Source organism: Thalassophryne amazonica, chromosome 9 (assembly GCF_902500255.1).
Source record: "Thalassophryne amazonica chromosome 9, fThaAma1.1, whole genome shotgun sequence".
Taxonomy (NCBI): Eukaryota; Metazoa; Chordata; class Actinopteri; order Batrachoidiformes; family Batrachoididae; genus Thalassophryne; species Thalassophryne amazonica.
The window spans coordinates 89878655-89892892 of NC_047111.1; the positions used below are offsets into that span (position 1 = coordinate 89878655).

The following is a 14238-nucleotide window of genomic DNA, read 5'->3' on the forward strand; positions in this document are numbered from 1 at the left end:
GTATACCAAAACATTTTTGTTGGAGAATCTTCTTTCAAAAAGCATTTGATTGTGTGAATTATAGTTTGTTTAATTTTAGGTCTTTAACATGTTGTGATGGTCTCTCGTGACCCAATTCACCCTGTACAGATAAATGAATATAAGATGGGTGGTTTCCTACTTCATCTGACTTAAAACAATGAAAACATTGTTTGGTTTTTGATATAAATTTTGAACTCCTTCACTTCTATGTTCTGAGTTAATATTTTTGACTATAATTATATGCTGCTTTAAGCGGATGAGATACTGTCCTTCTTACAACTTTAAAAAGATCTGCCTTTTAAAAAAAATAATTACATGTAGTGACGTTTGCTTTTTAAAAGGCAATTATAAGGATAAGCTGACAAATAGTTCAATGCATTTAAATTTAAAGTCTAATATCAGAGTTGATGCATCTGCCAAAGTCAAGTAGTCTTCTTTCTACCTCCCATTGATTACCATGTTGTTTGTTGATAAACAGCACCATGACCAACACTTCAGGACAGTTTATATTACAAAATTCAATGGCAGACATGTTGATTAAAAGGGATCCTGTATCCACATCTGCTACAAATTCTATTCAACTCCTCACCAACAAATTTAACTGAAATAGGTTCTTTTAGATATCCTCCTGCCGTCAAACACACATGACTGAAAATATTACCTCATTCACCAAGCATGATCTTTATGTACTCATTTGAAACAGGATTCTCTTGATGTCGGTCAAATTCACTCAATTCCAGAGGGACACAGAAAGCTGCATTTAAGTGACATGGCAGTGTATGCAATTAGTACACTTGCTTCCCAAATGGAAGGTTAATGGACTGTAAATGGTAAATGGACTGCATTTATAATAGCACTTTTCCATCTGCATCAGACACTCAAAGCACTTTACAGTAATGCCTCACATTCACCCCGATGTCAGGGTGCTGCCACACAAAGCACTCACTGCACACCGGGAGCAACTAGGGCATTAAGGACCTTGCCCAAGGGCCCTTAGTGATTTTCCAGTCAGGCTGGGATTTGATCCAAGCATCCTCTGGTCAAAAGCCCAACGTTTAACCAGTAGACCATCACCTCCCCTATAAAGTTCATGGATCAATGCCACTCATGCCCCATTCTCCATGTCTGCATTTGCATCAGTTTAAAATGTTTGTCAAATGCCTATGGATCCACTATGATGACCCCAACCAAAAAAAAAAAAAAAAAAAGAAAGAAAAAAATTATAAATGATTTCAACATATTTCAATTTCAATTTATTTTCATTTATATAGCACCAAATCACAACAAGGTTGTCTCAAGGTGCTTCACACAAGTAAGGTCTAACCTTACCAACCCCCAGAGCAACAGTGGTAAGGAAACGCCCTCTGAGGAAGAAACCTCAAGCAGACCAGCCTCAAGGGGGTGACCCTCTGCTTGGGCCATGCTACAGACACAAATTACAAAACGAACATACAGGAAATGTTGCCGGTGCACAGGACAGTTTCCAGAACAAATACCACATCCATCTCTTGATGGAACTGCACCTCAAACAGAGAGAAAAGAAAAAGAAGCAGAATCAAGCATCAGAAAGACAAATACAGCGTGATTTATCAGCATTAAGCAACAAGACAAACAGAAGAAATACTAAGGTGATCACTGGCCACTAGCCCTAAGTTTCACATGCTATGCAAGTACGCTAGCCATACAAAAGGGAAAATAAGTGCGTCTTAAGTTTGGACTTGAAAGTCTCTACAGAATCTTGACTGTTTTATTGATGCAGGGAGATCATTCCACAGAACAGGGGCACAATAAGGTTTTAGGTTTTCTGAGAATGATTTTAATGTAATTATTACAAAGGCATCCAATTTATGTTGGAAATGATTTATTATTTTTTAAACTGGCTCCGATACTGTGAAATGGAAGTCTCCTTTTTGTTTGAAAATTGTTATACGAGGGCTGTCAATAAAGTAACGGTCCTTTTTATTTTTTTCAAAAACTATATAGATTTCATTCATATGTTTTTACGTCAGACATGCTTGAACCCTCGTGCACATGCGTGAGTTTTTCCACGCCTGTCGGTGACGTCATTCGCCTGTGAGCACTCCTTGTGGGAGGAGTCGTCCAGCCCCTCGTCGGAATTCCTTTGTCTGAGAAGTTGCTGAGAGACTGGCGCTTTGTTTGATCAAAAATTTTTCTAAACCTGTGAGACACATCGAAGTGGACACGGTTCGAAAAATTAAGCTGGTTTTCAGTGAAAATTTTAACGGCTGATGAGAGATTTTGAGGTGATTCTGTCGCTTTAAGGACTTTTCACGGTGTGAGACGTCGCTCAGCGCTCTCAGGCGGCGTCATCAGCCTGTTCAAGCTGAAAACCTCCACATTTCAGGCTCTATTGATCCAGGACGTCGTGAGAGAACAGAGAAGTTTCAGAAGAAGTTGGTTTCAGCATTTTATCCGGATATTCCACTGTTAAAGGAGATTTTTTTAATGAAAGACGTGCGGACGGATCCGCGCGTCGGGACGCAGCCGACGCGGTGCGGCGGCACAGGAAAAACACCTCCGTGTTGATAACCATTTGTAAAATCCAGGCGGCTTTTGATGGCTTTCAGTGGAGTGAGTATATGAGAAATTGTTTAACAGGCAGGACATGTTCCAACTTGTCCTTAAGGCTTTCAACAGAGGTGTTTTTCCTGTGGCGGAGCGTCGCGGCGGCTGCGTCCCGACGCGCGGACCCGTCCGCACGTCTTTCATTAAAAAAATCTCCTTTAACAGTGGAATATCCGGATAAAATGCTGAAACTGACTTCTTCTGAAACTTCTCTGTTCTGTCACGACGTCCTGGATCAATAGAGCCTGAAATGTGGAGGTTTTCAGCTTGAACAGGCTGATGACGCCGCCTGAGAGCGCTGCATGACGTCTCGCACCGTGAAAAGTCCTTAAAGCGACAGTCTCACCTCAAAATCTCTCATCAGCCGTTAAAATTTTCACTGAAAACCAGCTTAATTTTTCGAACCGTGTCCACTTCAATGTGTCTCACAGGTTTAGAAAAAATTTTGATCAAACAAAGCGCCAGTCTCTCAGCAACTTCTCAGACAAAGGAATTCCGACGAGGGGCTGGACGACTCCTCCCACAAGGAGTGCTCACAGGCGAATGACGTCACCGACAGGCGTGGAAAAACTTACGCATGCGCACGAGGGTTCAAGCATGTCTGACGTAAAAACATATGAATGAAATCCATATAGTTTTTGAAAAAAATAAAAAGGACCGTTACTTTATTGACAGCCCTCGTATGTTGACCTTATATTTCGTAATGGGCATTATCCTGTTATATCTAAATATACATGAGGTGCAACTTGGTGTGGAACAATACCTGGTAACTATTTGATCAATAATTCCATATGTCAGTTTAACTGATTGCACAGTACCCATTGTCATTGCCAAGATTTAATCAGTGACACACTATTAATGGAATTCCATGCAGCTTATGAACATAATACTGCTCCAGCAGAAGATTTATGTGCTATTTATTATACAGGACACATGGTTGACATTAATTTATATATTTGTTTGTTTTTGCAAACAATGGGGTATTACTAAAATATCTATTATAAGCAGCCGTCAATAATGGTTTGATGATTTTTCTGTTGCCTAACAGCAGAGTACACTACTCGTATAATTTTGGATTAATACAACTGCACCCATTAAAAGTAAAAAAAGTAACTTGTCCAGTTTAGGAAGAGCTGAGGTGGCTTCAGAGAAAGGAGCACTCATGTTGCTGAGAGTGGAGATGCCTGTGGTCTGCAGACAGTCTGTCTCCAGTAGCAGTAACTTTTATTCTGTTTCACCCATCAGGTGTAAGATATCATTTACGCTCATATGTAGGCAATTGTGCGCTGCAGAAAATAACCACCATGTTTAAAAAGAAGTACTTGTAATCTGATTACTTTTTCATTTTACTGCAAATGCAATGACAGCTGTAATGGAATACAGTTTATTGTATCTTTATTACGATTTATCCTAATTATTCATCTTCCATTCTTATATAAATGTTCCTCCAGTTAATACACCGTAGACTTATGCATTGTATTTTGCATGAAAACAGCATATTTCTAGATCTTCAGGTCATCTAGCCTGGTTTTGTTATTGCTGTGTTTACTGGATTGGCTGTTTCTTCGTTGGTTTTCAACAGCTGACTCAGGGTCTGAGCTTTTCCAGTCTTTTAGATCATCTCCTTCTGTTTTGCCTTTTCTCTCCATGACCATATTGTCTCTGTTCTGCTTGTGAGCCACTTTGCTGTTGTATGGACTGTAGGCAGAACTGTGTTCTGCCATGCTGTGCTTTGACGAAGTGAAAGGTTCAGGGGCTGTAGAATGACCAACAAAGTAGCTATGGCTTGGGACAAAAGGCATGATGGCCTCCTTCTGGGCTTTGGAAGCTTCTCTTGCAGCATGTGACCGCCTGTAACGAAGTCCTTGTTTACATCTTTTAAACCCCAAATGATACATTTCCACCAGGTTAAGCAGCAGTGAAATGGAGGCTACCACCAGCATGAAGAGGATGAAGATGGTCTTCTCTGTTGGTCGTGAGATGTAGCAGTTCACCGTGTTAGGGCAAGGCCAGCGGTCGCAGGTGTACATGGGTTTGAGCTCAAAGCCATATAAGAAATATTGAGCTACAATGAAAGCCACTTCAAACATGGTTTTGAAAATAATATTGAAGACGTAGGTTCTCAGGAGTGCCCCGTGGAGGCGCACGTGGCCTTGGCTGTCTTTAACTGGAGACTTGGTGCCTTTGTTGCCAAGTAAATGCTGCTGCTTTTCATTTTGGAGAGCGAGCTCCTTCTCTTTCTCTCTTTCCTTTTCCTCCATGCGGACCAGGTGAAGGATGTGACCCAAATAAATCAGTGTTGGAGTGGAGACAAATATAATCTGCATCACCCAGAAGCGGATGTGAGAAATGGGGAAAGTTGCATCATAGCAGACATTCTGGCAACCAGGTTGCTTGGTATCGCAGGTGAAGCCAGACTGTTCATCGCCCCAAACCTTCTCAGCGGCAGTTCCCAAAACCAGAATGCGGAAGATGAACAGTACCGTTAGCCAGACTTTGCCCACAACAGTAGAGTGTTCTTGGGCACTTTCAAGCAGCTTCCCCAAAGAGCTCCAGTCCCCCATACTAGTTCACGTATTTTGACTTCTCACCAAACCCAAGAGAGATATCTGTCAGGGCAGAAAAAACAAACAAACAAACCAAAAACTGTTAACAACAAGCTGAGTCACAGTCTGCTTTTGTCCAAACTTAAGTAAACTGTACACAGTTTACTTAAGTTTGGTCATGATATTAGGTAAATTAAACACAGAAAACTTAGCCAACAAAGTTACATTCAGTATTATTGAATAGTTTAAATTCCTGTGATACAAACTGATACAAATTACAGCTTTTACAATTATTTTAGGTACAGATTGCAGGGGTGGTGGCCAAGTAGTTAGTGCACTTTGTTTCAGTGTGGAAGGTTTCCAGTTCAAACCCCACCCCTGCTGTATTTCTCCTTGTAATGTGGAGCTGTGTCAGAAAGGGCATCTGGTGTGTTTTTACTAAATCCAACACATTTCAACAGTTGCTTTTATTAAAACACATCAGGCTTGGTAGTCAGAAACGGGTGGACACAAATGCAGGACTTAGACAGGTAGCTCTGTATGTAAAAACAGTTTACTGAGACAGCAAATGGGGTCCGGTATACAAGAAGGCAGTCCATCAAGAGCAAAAGTACAACTAACATCAGGCTTAGGCATGGTCGATAAACAGGCAGGTGGTCATACACACTACTCTGACTGTAGTTTGTGCGTATGCACCGAACAGCAGTTTGGAGTATTCGGCCTTCTTGGAGTCTCTGAATGGAGTCCTGTATGGGGCTCTGGTGGGGGACTCCATTGCTGGGGGACTTGATTGCACATGTGGGCAATGACAGAGACATCTGGAAAGGTGTGATTGGGAGGAACAGCCTCCCCAGTCTAAATCCAAATGGTCATTTGTTGTTAGACTTCTGTGCTAGTCACAGACTGTCCATAACGAACACCATGTTCGAACATAAGAATGCCCATAAGTGTACATGGTACCAGAGCATCCTAGGCCGAAGATCAATGATCGATTTTGTCATCATATCATCTGATCTGAGACCGCATGTTCTGGAGACTCGGGTGAAGAGAGGGGCAGAGCTGTCAACTGATCACTATCTGGTGTTTAGTTGGATCAGAGGATGGGGGAGGACTTTGGACAGACCTGGTAAGCCCAAATGGATAGTGCGGGTGAAGTGGGAACATCTGGAGGAGCCCATTGTCTGACAGATCTTCAACTCACACCTCTGGTGGAGCTTTTCTAGCATCCCTATGGAAGTTGGGGGCATTGAACCAGAATGGGCAATGTTCAAAGCTTCCATTGATGAAGCTGCGGCAGGGAGCTGTGGCCTGAAGGTCTTAGGTGCCTCAAGGTGCGGCAACCCTCAAACACCATGGTGGACACCGGTGGTCAGGGAAGCCGTCCGACTGAAGAAGGAGTCTTCCGGGATATGTTATCTTGGAGGACTCCGGAGGCAGTTGCAAGGTACTGACAGGCCTGAAGGGCAGCAGGTTCTGCTGTGGGGGAGACAAAGCAGCGGGTGTGGGAGGAGTTAGGAGCAACCATGGAGAAGGACTTTCAGTCAGCACCAAGGTGCTTCTGGCGGACCGTGAAGCACCTCAGGAGGGGAAAATGGTGAACCACCCAAGCTGTGTACAGTAAGGATGGGACTCTGTAGACCTCAACTGAGGATTTAATCTGGCACTGGAAGGAACACTTTGAGGAACTCCTGCATAGATACTTGTAATCTCTATAGTAGGGGCAGAGTTGGAAGCTGATCAATTTCCCTGGTGGAAGTCACTGACAATGTCAAACAACTCCGCAGTGGCACGACCCAGGGGTTGATGAGATCCGTCCAGAAATGCTGAAGGCTCTGGTTGTGGAGGGACTGTTTTGGATGAGAGGTCTCTTCAACATTGCATTGAGGTCTGGGACAGTGTCTAAGGAGTGGCAAACTGGGGTGGTGGTCCCCATATTTAAAAAGGGGGACCAGAGAGTGTGTGCCAACTACAGGGGCATCACTTCTCAGCCTCCCTGGTAAAGTCTACTCCAGGGTGCTGGAAAGGAGGGTCCGGCTGATAGTCTACCCTTTGATTGAAGAGGAACAATGCGGGTTCCATCCTGGTCTTGGAACAACCGACCAGCTCTTCACTCTCACAAGAGTCCTGGAGGGTGCCTGGGAGTATGCCCATCCAGTCTACATGTGCTTTGTGGACTTGGAGAAGGCGTATGATCGGGTACCCTGGGAGATACTGTGGGAGGTGCTGCGGGAGTATGGAGTGAGGGGTCCCAATCTCTGTACTCACAAAGCGAGAGCTGGGTTCAGGTGCTCGGTAGTAGGTCAGACTCGTTTCCAGTGGGGGTTGCCTCTGCCAGGGCTGCACCTTGTCACCACTTCTGTTTATGATATTCATGGACAGGATACTGAGGTGTAGTCGGGGAGAGGAGGGTTTGCAGTTTGGTGGGGTCAGGGGCTCATCACTGCTTTTTGAAGATGATGTGATTATGTTGGCTTCATCGGCCGGTGACCTCGACCACTCACTGAATCGATTTGTAGCCAAGTGTGAAGCGTCTGGGATGAGGATCACCACCTCTAAATCTAAGGCCATGGTTCTCAGCAGGAAACCGATGGATTACCTACTAGAAGTAGGGGATATGGTCTTGCCCCAAGTGATGGAGTTCAAGTACCTCTGGGTTTTGTTCACGAGTGGGGGGGACAATGGAGTGTGAGATTGGCCGGAGAATTGGTGCAGCAGGGGCGGTGTTGCATTTGCTCTACCATACTGTTGTGATGAAAAAGGGAGCTGAGCCAAAAGGCAAAGCTCTCAATCTACTGGTCAATCTTCGTTCCTCTCACCTGTGGTCATGAGGGTTGGGTCATGACTGAAAGAACTAGATTGTGGGTACAATCAGCCAAAATGGGCTTCCTTAGGAGGGTGGCTGGTGTCTCCCTTAGAGATAGGGTGAGACGTTCAGTCATCTGTGGGGAGCTCGGTGTAGAGCTGCTGCTCCTTTGTGTTGAAAGGAGCCAGCTGAGGTGGTTTGCACATCTGGTAAGGATGCCTCCTGGGTGCCTCCCTAGGGAGGTGTTCCAGGCACGTCCATCTGGGAGGAGACCCCGGGTAAGACCCAGGACTAAATGGAGAGATTATATCTCCACACTGGCCTAGGAACACCTCAGGATCCACCAGTCAGAGGTGGTCAGCGTGGCACGGGAAAGGGGAATCTGGGGTCTCCTGCTAGAGCTGTTGCCCCCGCGACCTAATCCCAGATAAGCGGTTGAACATGAGATGATTAATATAACATATCAATCAAAACATAGACCCAAATGACATAAAAGTGCTTATTATCAACTCAATCCTTCAGTATGAAGTTGTTTGGGATTTATTTTCAAACCCTTCTTCAAGCTTCAACACTTAATTCAATGACTAATATTGTGTTTCATTTGAATTTAAGAAAGCACAGAATTAGTTTGTGGTTATCTTTACAAAACACACTAAGGAACGTTATCTTACTCTATCGACAACTCCTACCAAGTTAGTTAGTTAATGAAAATAACCTTGAACCATGTGAAGTTAATCATCAAATGACACCAACTAAATGCATTAACTCATATCTTTCTTCATTCAACATAATTTTAATTTGATATGCCAACACCAAACTGTATCCTCTTCTTTATTATATAACGGCTGAGTGGATCCTTGTCATTTGATTGGTGCTTTGTATGTCACATGACATGGATTAATTGTCCCATTTGTGTTGCATTGCATTTAGAGTGCAATTTGTTTCCATTTGGAGTGCAAATGTGGTTCCATACCATTGCACTCTGCATATGTGCACACACACACATTTCCCCCACACATGCACGTGTGAGCACACACACAAAACAAATCCACTGCACTGTCTGGAGGCTGGTAGCAGGAAGAAAGAATGAAAAGCTGGACTAACTTCTGACGTGATTTTTTTCTGCTGCACTGAGGATGTACACAGTCTTTTTTGGTAGTACACTCGCGCACAAGCGCTGACCTGGTTGTGTGTGTCTGCGCACGCGCGTGGGGGACAATGAGCTAACTGACGCTGCTATTTCTTGTAACACACACACACACACACACACACACACTCACACACACACAAAATCCACTCCACTGTAAGCCGTCTGGATGCATGAAGAGCTGTTCAGATGAAAAGCTGACATGATTTTTGGCTGGACTGAGGAACTACACAAAGTCTTTTTTTTTTCTTTTTTTTATGGAATTCCGAAGTCAGTGCACAGCATCACTGGACTACACATCACAATTTGGACCTCAGCAGCAGTGGAACACCACAGTGTAAATCCCTTTTCTGTTGTTTATAAATTAATAAAATATCAAATGACAAGGATCTATTTTAGTCATTATATAAACCAATAATGATTTTTTTTACATTCTTTCAATGGAATGAATATTTAATTCAGTGAAAGCTGGAATATACCATTCAACTCGGCTTCGCCTTGTAGAATGGTATATTCCAGCTTTCACCTCATGAAATATTTGTACCATTGAACTCATAAACATTCATTATTTGTATACAACCCCAATTCCAATGATGTTGGAACATTGTGTAAATTGTAAATAAAAACAGAATACAAGGATTTGCAAATCCTTTTCAACCTGCATTCAATTGAATACACCACAAAGACAAGATATTTAATGTTCAAACTGATAAACTTTGTTTTTGTGTAAATATTTGCTCATTATGAAATGGATGCCTGCAACATGTTTCAAAAAACGTGGGACAGTGGTATGTTTACCACTGTGTTACATCACCTTTCCTTCTAACAACACTCAATAAGCTTTTGGGAACTGAGGACACTAATTGTTGAAGCTTTGTAGGTGGAATTCTTTCCCATTCTTGCTTGATGTACGACTTCAGTTGTTCAACAGTCCGGGGTCTCCGTTGTCGTATTTTGGGCTTCATAATGCGCCACACATTGTCAATGGGCGACACATCTGGACTGCTGGCAGGCCAGTCTAGTATCCACACTCTTTGGCTACGAAGCCACGCTGTTGTAACACGTGCAGAATGTGGCTTGACATTGTCTTGCTGAAATAAACAGGGAGGTCCCTGAAAAAGACGTTGCTTAGATGGCAGCATGTGTTGCTCCAAAACCTGGATGTACCTTTCAGCATTGATGGTGCCATCACAGACGTGTAAGTTGCTCATGCCATGGGCATTAACACACCCCCATACCATCACAGATGCTGGCTTTTGAACTTTGCACTGGTAACAATCTGGATTTGAAACATGGACTCAGCAGACCACAGCACACTTTTCCACTTTGCGTCTGTCCATTTCAAATGAGCTCAGGCCCAAAGAAGGCGGCAGCATTTCTGGATGTTGTTGATGTATGGCTTTCACTTTGCATGGTAGAGTTTTAACTTGCACTTGTAGATATAGTGACAAACTGTGTTAACTGACAACTTTTGTTAACTTTTGTTAACTTTTCTGAAGTGTTCCTGAGCCCACGTGGTAAGATCCTTTACACAATGATGTTGGTTTTTAATGCAGTGCGGCCTGAGGGATTGAAGGTCACGGGCATTTAGTGTTGGTTTTCGGCCTTGCCACTTACATGTAGAAAGTTCTCCAGATTCTCTGAATCTTCTGATTATATTATGGACTGTAGATGTAATCCCTAAATTCCTTGCAATTGAACGTTAAGAAACATTGTTTTTAAACTGTTGGACTATTTTTTGACGCAGTTGTTCACAAAGTGGTGACCCTCACCCCATCTTTTCTTGTAAACGGCTGAGCCTTTTTGGGATGCTCCTTTTATACCCAATCATGACACTCACCTGTTTCCAATTAGGTGTTCTTTGAGAATTCATCAACTTTCCCATCTTTTGTTGCCACGCCCCAGCTTTTTTGAAACGTGTTGCAGGCATGCATTTTAAAATAGCAAATATTTGCACAAAAACAATAAAGTTTATCAGTTTGAACATTAAATATCTTGCCTTTGTGGTGTATTCAATTGAATATAGGTTGAACAGGATTTGCAAGTCATTGAATTCTGTTTTAATTTACATTTCACACCATGTCCCAACTTCTTTGGAATTGGGGTTGTATTATTTTGCAATGCAAGTGATATTTGCCCCCCATAAAAGTAAAAAAACAAACAAACAAACAAAAAACTTCCATCGGACATTGCACGAGTTACCTTAATAAACCTCATTCTTTTTCCACGCAACTTGACAGCACCATCCATTAAATCTGAAATTACTTTTTATAAATGTCCGTTCAAACAGCCTTTCTTGAATTTTGTGTTTCCAAATACAGTACATCACATACTGAAATACTTATATTTTTTTTCTCAAATGCTAAGTGCTCAGTTATCAGTTGACTCATTGATCGTGAATTCTATATTTTAGCTGTGTAATATGATGGCTATGTAAGCTGATGAAAGGAGCCATAACACAGCTGACTGTGTGAGGAGAAGCCCTGCAGCAGCTTATACGGCCTCATGTGATGTGACACAGTGGCTCCCGACTACAGTGTTAGGAGTCTTCTTTATACGACACCAAATCAGAAAGAAGTTGGAAGTTCTGAAAAAATGCAGATTACAAAACAAAAAACACACACATACGTGCATGCCCATGCACACACGTGCATGCGCGCACACCCTGCTGTGATTCTTACATTTACTTTGATTTCTATTTAATTGTTATTCATTTGTTAATACATTGATTCCTGCATTTCAGGCCTGCAAAACATTAAAAAAAAGTAGGCATGCTAAAGCATTCATCACTTCATAAAAGTGCCATTCCTTGAGGGGTTCTCAAGATGGTGGTGACGTGTTTTGGTCTACTCCCTGTCTGTATCCTGAAAATATAGCCGTGTCCATCTTTATCACATCTTTTTGGGCTAAAAATCAACCCATAAAGCTTATATAATGCCGAAGACCCAAAAACAACTACAGACTGATTCACCCCGGGACTTCACGGAAGATTTTCCGGAGGAACCGGGAAATGCTAGCCCTGCTGCTAACACTATCGAGCCTGTTAGCGGGACATTGCTACAACACATCTCTGAAACAATTGCAGCAGAAGCAAAACGCTCTCAGACAGCCATAGATCGGTCCATTGCTAGGCTGGAGTTATCTCTTGATGGTAAAATCAACGACGTTATTAAATGCATTGACGAAGTAGCAGCCTCATATGACTCTATCGGGGTACGTCAAGCCGAGGCAGAGAGCCGCATCTCCGCACTAGAGGATGACATGGCGCCGCTGAAAGCCAGAGTGAATGAGCTGATCAAGTCCAATTCAGAGCTAGCTTCGCACGTTTTGGATCTCCAGGCTCGTTCAAGGAGGGATAATATTTGCATTTTGAACCTGAGAGAGTCTGCGGAAGGGTCTAACCCCATTTTATTTTTTCAAAAGTTTATCCCCACACTTCTGCAGTTACCCGTCTCTGACATCTCCATTGACCGTGCTCACCGCACATCTGGTCCACCTGCTGCTGACGGCCGCCCTCGCCCCGTCATTATCAAGTTTCATCGCCCCAGGCACGTTACCACGGTATTGTCTGCAGCTAAACGCGCGGGGAATTTGCAGCAATGAGGATCGACCTCTCCGCGTAGTGCCTGACATCCCACCAGCGGTCCGACTCGCCAGGAGACGCTTCAACAATGTCTGCACGGATCTCATAAAGCGGAATATTAGATTTCGCATGACCTTCCCTGCAGTCTTGTGTTTTGAAATGAACGGGATAAAGAAATCTTTTACAGAGCCCAAACGGGCCAGAGCTTTCCTTGGGAGCGCTGCGTCCCACGAGGACAAGTAGAGTTATTTAATGAACAAAAGTGCGGTGGTGAGTGTTAACTGACTCTCGTAACATAAGATGTTAATATTCTATGTGTAAATTTGTCATGTTAAGCAGGAATGTTATCTATTTCTGGAACATTTGTCCTTTTTCATTTAATTTTTCATAATTACCTATTTTTTGAAGAACATAATTTTTATGCCTATGCTCATGACAGACAGGGAGGGGGACTTTAGGTAGATTTGAGAACCTTTCCTCTTTTATTTATTTATTTTCTTTTCTGCGCAGCCTAGAATATAGGGGTCGTTTTTTTTCATATTCCATAGGAGTGTTTGATATGGTTGAGCCTTATCTTCTCCTCATCTTCAGTTTGTATTTTAGTAATGTTCTAGTTTTTCTTGTTCAGGTTGAGTTCCTTGTCCAGGTCCAGGGCAGTGCTTGTATGATGTATAATCTGTGCTCAGGTGTTTTTATTTTTCAATTAAATGTCAGATACCACTAATTTGAAAATACTAACTCTCAATGTTGGGGGTCTAAATAACCCAGTAAAAAGAGTGGCCATTTTAAACTATTTTCATAGTAACGGCATCCAGATCGCTATGCTCCAAGAGACCCACTTATTGAAATCTGACATCAATCGATTAGCAAATAAATTTTATAAGGTTATAGCATTTTCCTCCGCCTCCAATAAATCCAAAGGTGTGGCTGTCATCTGCCGTCGAAACCTACAGTTTAGACTTTTAGATTGTTGGTCTGATAATAAAGGAAGAATTGCCATTGCAAAATTGCATATTGAAAGGACAAATTTGGCTTTTATTTCTGTATACGCACCTAACAATTATGATAAAGTATTTTATGAATGTTTAACCAAAATAATGCTTGAATTACCAAATTTCAACTTTGTGGTAGCTGGAGATTTTAATGCAGTGGCTGATTCTTTTCTTGATCGATCGGGTCTTTCTCAAAATCTAAATCAGAAACGTGCATCAGAGGCACTCAAGCAATAGTATACTGATACTGGGTTGATAGATCTTTGGCCCATGATGAACCCTGGCACTAGGGACTATACTCATAGATCGGCTAGACATGTTGTTGTTCCATTTTTCATCGAATTTTATATATGTAAAAAATCAATAAACAGTTGATAACAAAAAAAAAGTGCCATTCCTTCTCACAACACAACCCTTTAGCATTGAAGATACCAAGCAATGAAGTGTTACTTTCTGGTGTTATTTTATCCCATTCTTCCTGCAAACATGTATTAGGGTGCACAACAGTACAGGGTCAATGTTGCATTTTTCATTTAGAAATTCTCCACACATTCTCTACA

General features: G+C 42.4%; 1 protein-coding gene across 1 annotated transcript; it reads right to left on the reverse strand.

The window, feature by feature from the left end:
- Positions 1 to 4092: 4092 nt before the first annotated feature.
- On the reverse strand, positions 4093 to 5204 carry cx39.9 (connexin 39.9). Its single transcript, XM_034177457.1, has one exon. It carries the CDS (start codon positions 5169 to 5171, stop codon positions 4110 to 4112), a length of 1062 nt encoding a protein of 353 aa, XP_034033348.1. The 5' UTR covers positions 5172 to 5204; the 3' UTR covers positions 4093 to 4109.
- Between the last annotated feature and the right edge of the window lie 9034 nt (positions 5205 to 14238).